The following is a 5,283-nucleotide window of genomic DNA, read 5'->3' as shown; positions in this document are numbered from 1 at the left end:
CCGACCCAAAGGTGTCCCCTTCTGTACTATTTTGTGATTTTGTGAACTATTGGCTGTTTGATTCTAGAATTTTTCTAAAAGCGCCATGGGCGCCAAAAAATATATATTTTGAGAGGGACAGCGCACCAAAAAACGCTGTTTTTTTTTGCAAAAGTTTTCCAAAAAGTGCCTAAAAACGCCTTTTTTGTCTGTTTTTTTTTTGTTGAAACCGCCCCCGGCCCTTTTTCCTAATTGACATGCAGACTAATTATAGGCCATTGCAAACATATTTGGTCTTCATAATCACCTTGTTAAACCATTCCTTAGACCATAAAATTGATGCTCGTGTGAGGTGGGGGGGGGGGGGGGGGGTTTGGAAAAGAGCCAAAGTGGCTTGCTTTCATTATTTTCGAAGAATTGCGAAGACATTTGCATTTGATTAGTGGATTATCATTTTCCATAATGAGATCATGTTTTAACCTATCAGCGCGGGAATTCACATCTGACTCTTTGATTTCTGCCGCGAAAGTCATTTTTCATTCACAATTTTTAATCATTCAAGAGTAAGTCGGTCGAAAGTGGGAGAAATTGTCATGAACTTCTCGAAAACAATGTGGTCAATTCTCGCCCTAATTCTGATTTGCCTTCAAATATCTCAAGTTCACGGTACAGGTGTGGCTACATCTACTGCTGCAGGTAGTGAACCCACAACTGCCCCTACAGTTGCGGCGCCCACAACTGCTGGTGGTTCTGGTGATGCTCCTACGACAGATTCTCCTACCACGAAAGTAGCTCCTACTGGATCAGGGACAGGCGCTATTACTACACCAGGTACAAAAAAGGCTTTCTTTTTCAGTTCCGTAAAATTGTGAAATCTTAGTAAAATATTATTTTCTTTTTGAATTCGTTTGAAGTCATAATCAAGAAAAAATATAATGTTAAAAAAATTAACGTATTGTACACTCTGAAGTGGTTGTTGAAATAGCATTAGTAAAAGATGATTTTCGGTTTGTGAAACTCGCAGAAAATTGTGTACACCCAAAACTTGTCCAAACATCTGGTCAATATTTTAAAATATGCTCAGCTCAAATGTGAAACGTTTTAGCGCTGGTTTTGGAAATTGCTTTTCCTGTTACAGTGTTATAAGTTTTGTGACATGCAGTTTTTAGCGATATCCATATTTGTATCACTAGTATGTTTGGTTCGAGGAAAATTTGGACGCTCAAATGCTATCTTTTTTTGCTAGAAATAAGAAATATATAGGATGAGAAAAATTTGCTTAGAGATGACTTGGCCGGCTCAAACTAAATTTCAGAAAACTAAGAGTAGTCTGTTTTTATTGTCTTCTATCCTGAAAAACGTCTACTTTTTTTTCTTGAGGGTACTCGTTGATATTTTCTCCGAAAAATAGTTGATAAATTTCTCAACATGATCGATCTGAAATGATATCTCTTAAAGGCGGCTCTTTTCCCTTCACCCCTTTTACTTGTACCACCTTACCTGTATACTTCAAAAATTTTACAGGTGTGGGGGGGGGCTTAGGGAAAAAGAACCCCTTTAAACTGTAAATATACCATATCTGAAATGCACTATAAACGTTAGGGGGAACTAACGATAACGGAACCACTGCCGCTGCTAATCCCACTACTCCTGCACCTACCAAGCCGACGACGACGACAACGAAGGCTTCCGGGGAAGATGAAAAAGAAACAACCGCTGACAACGAAACCGAAGAACCCACCACCACGGGCAAGACCCAAATGACCACACCAGCTGTCGGAACTATCTGCGCTGCAGCGGTCGGAGGATACCTGCTGGCTGCAAACATGATCAACTACCATTAAACAATGCCGTCGTGACTCTTCTTTGGATTAAAAAACTGAACTGACAGAATGACCGTTGAAACAATGTAAAAACTTCATTTCAGAAACACCTTATTTTCATTAACATTTTGTTTCCAGCCTAGAGGCATCTGGATTTTTGGCCTTTGCTTAAATTATGAGCATGCTGCAGAGGATTTGCTGACAACATATGCTATTTTCTCTGATTCTTAATTTGTCTGTATGGAAAACATAACGCGATGTTGAAAGGCTGGATATTTAAGGACGCTTAAAATTTTCTACTAGCAATTTTGTCAACTAACTAACCAATGAAACCACGCATTTTTAAAGAAAATATATCAGAAATTCTCAAAAAAACTTCAGTAATCAGCCAGATTGTTTTGAGACGCTCGATAGCAGACTAGATTTGGATACAGTAAAAGCGAATTATAAAACTGTTAATTTTGTTCACACTGCCCAATTGTCATAAAAAAGGCCAGCACACATAACTATTCGTAATATGATTGTCCCTTAAGAATCATATCAGGAAAAGGCGGTAAAAAGACAGTCATGATTTGTTGGAACTTCATTACTAATAATTTGACTTCATCAAAACAATAACGAACAATTAAGACTTAGAAATGAGCATTTCAAAGGGACCTAAAACTTTAAAAAAAAAACGAAGTCAACAGCGCCAGAATAATTCAAATCAGACCCCAAGATGAGGCAAACTGAAGACACAGAAAAGACAACCGAAGCCCTACCTTCAGTTTTGGGATCTACTGCAGATTCTTACTACATCAGACAGGTCAATCACTGCATCAATCATGAAATTCCCCTTCATCAAGGTGTTACCTCTTTAGTACTTCATCAGAGCGTACTTCCATCAACTATCAGTGCCCACGACTACTGCAGCAAAACTGAATTTCTGATACCAACAAAATGATACAACCGAAGACCGCGAAACATTTGAATCTTACCGGCATTATCAAGGACATATTCAACTTCCAAAACCCAAGCTAGATCAAATTTTAACAAAACAAATCTACTCCTCTGACATATACGGATGGTTGATTAAACGATCGGTAAATACTCAAAATAACACAGGTACACAGAGCAATCTGCTCCTAATTGTGGACGTACCATCCGCCATTCGAAAAAGTATGTATCTTACTCGTCGTTTTCCCAGTGTTAATCCAGGCTCGATTTGAACAAGTTGATGTGAACGCTGGGAATAACAAACTCTGGTAGTGAGGTTTAGTCGTTTTTGGCTGCTATAGTGAAGAAGCTACTTCGTAAACAAGTTCGTGACTTTCTTGTTATCATTTTACACAGATTTCCACGAGAATTTCTTTCGTTTATTGTAAATATTCATCAGTTGCTCCTACATCATAAACACAGTTTAAAATTTTGTACATTTCTATCATACGCCCTTGTTTTTTTTTGTACTCCACGGGAGGAAGCTTCAAAATTTTCAATCTTTCATAGCATATTCAATCTTTCATTTGCAAAAGCTTGGGGTTAATCTGGTTGTCCTTCGCTGAACATTTTCAACCGCGACCCTGTCTTTTTTTCAAGAATGGGTTCTACGATTGAATGGCGTATTCCAGATGCGGTCTCACCAAGTTTTTGTAAAGAGTCGCCATGATTTCCCCAGTCAATTTCAAAAATCCTTTCTTTATAATTGCAGGCACAATTTTTCCTAACTTTGTTTTCTTGTACAATGTAGAAAACGAGAAAGATCTGGTAATCATCATTGACTCCACATTACTGTTCCGAGAACATGTTGATAAGAAAACAGAAATAGCTAATAGTATGGCTGCAATTATAAAGAAAAAAATTTTGAACCTAACGAAGTTTTCGTAAATATGAGTTAGAACAATATTACGGTAATAATTGGACGTTTAAACAATTAAAGCCAACTTTTTGGGCCAGAAAACTGTTGGCTATCGACTTTTCGGTTTTCAGTTTTTTCCTATAGAGTGATATCGGTTTCTTTTGGATAAGTACTACTTTGTTATCCCGAAGATTAACAATAAAATGACCAAATGACACTAATTGAAGGCATTTTTATGCAAATAGGTTTTTAATAGGTGAATCAAATCAAATTGCACTTCGCTTTCTTTGCTCTTACCAAAATGGTTTGAGGAATTACGAATAATCGCGACTTATCTTTGGTGCAAAATAATCAGCATCCATTGCCATCCTTGGGCTTCATCAAACAGCCAAAAAGTGCTCAACTGCTACAAAAAACATCAAATGAATGACTTAATTCTTTCATTAGTCAGCAAACGAGACTAGAGAAGTATTCATACAAAAAGAATCGTCTCTAGGAGAGGGGTGAATCAACCTAACTAAGTTTAGTCTAACGCAAATTCTACTCCGTTAATGAATGTCAAAATTCTACTGATGCGACAGTGCATCGTGTCCTAGCACTCAAATGACACACAACTGACGCTACACTTATTGTGCAACCAACAAACAAGGTAGAATTACTATAACATCTATACTCAGAACAGTCCTCCCCTACAAAGCAATGTTTTTGCCCCATTAGGTAATCTATTGCTGTTTGCAAGAAGATTTAAACTCTTCTATGAAAACTGTGGAAGTCAGGTATTTCCTGGGATGAACCCGTTCACAGTGACTTTGTTGCAATACAACCGTCATCTAGTGACAAATCGCTTCATGTCATCTGCGAAGCGTCCCAAATTGCAATGGCTACATGTATCTACCTTCAAACTACAGGCAACTCCGGAATAGGCTATCGCTACCTTATTGATTGGCAGAACAAAGGTAGCATCACTGGACCATGAAAGCATTTCAAAATTGGAGTGAACCTTTTTGGGTGTACTTCGCTACTGACGAAATGCGAATGAAGTCAAAGTCTACTACTTATTGGATGAACGGCTTTTTGTAGAGTTGAAAAGGGTTTCCGTCCGCAGTTGATGATGAAACAACGCTTGGCCGATGTGCGTGCACCAAATCAGTGATGGCCTAAGCAGTAGAGGCACAGTCTACTTTGTTTGGCCATGTCTGCTCGTTGAGCTAGATCTGTCTTAGTATTGTCAGGACAGAGAATCAAATTGCTCGTTGATCTAGATCTCAGTTTGCTCGTTGATCTAGACCCGTCTTAGTTTCCCTGGACAGAGAATTAAATTGCTTGGGCTGGTTGTCGGATTGTTGCTGATTCGTCACTCGGCGATCTTGTCCCTTTTCGGCTTCCTTTTGATGATTCTATGTCCAGATTCTCATTTACTTGCGAGTTCTTGTTAAGCTACTGCGTAAAGTCTTTCAGTGTAACTTAATTGAGGTCGTGCAGCACACAATATTCTTCCTAGTTCATTAGGAAACTTAATAGGTAATTTTAGAGAGCAAGTCGGGGTACGTTATTAGATTTCAGGTCAGCTGGGTAGCCGTTGACTTCGAAGATGTGAATTAGTTTCCTTCGAAATGCAGAATATTCGATAAAACATTTTGGTTTCTT

At 38.4% G+C, this 5,283-nt stretch overlaps 1 protein-coding gene across 1 annotated transcript; it reads left to right on the top strand.

Annotated features, from left to right (window-relative positions):
• The first annotated feature begins 590 nt into the window (after positions 1 to 590).
• LOC134853657 (salivary glue protein Sgs-3-like) lies at positions 591 to 1,823 on the top strand. The gene is made up of 2 exons (XM_063869664.1): positions 591 to 810; positions 1,582 to 1,823. Exons 1-2 carry the CDS (start codon positions 591 to 593, stop codon positions 1,821 to 1,823), a joined length of 462 nt encoding a protein of 153 aa, XP_063725734.1.
• Positions 1,824 to 5,283: the final 3,460 nt, after the last annotated feature.

This window comes from Symsagittifera roscoffensis, chromosome 8 (genome assembly GCF_963678635.1).
Source record: "Symsagittifera roscoffensis chromosome 8, txSymRosc1.1, whole genome shotgun sequence".
NCBI lineage: Eukaryota > Metazoa > Xenacoelomorpha > Acoela > Convolutidae > Symsagittifera > Symsagittifera roscoffensis.
The sequence above is the reverse complement of the archived record's forward strand: the minus strand, read 5'-3'. Positions and strand labels throughout refer to the sequence as shown.

What these genes read in the sequence shown, in the direction of transcription:
- LOC134853657 (XM_063869664.1), top strand. Translation starts at nt 591, where the DNA reads ATGTGGTCAATTCTCGCCCTAATTCTGATTTGCCTTCAAATATCTCAA. An exon ending in AGGCGCTATTACTACACCAG is followed by an intron (nt 811 to 1,581) that starts GTACAAAAAAGG and finishes TATAAACGTTAG; the next exon opens with GGGGAACTAACGATAACGGA.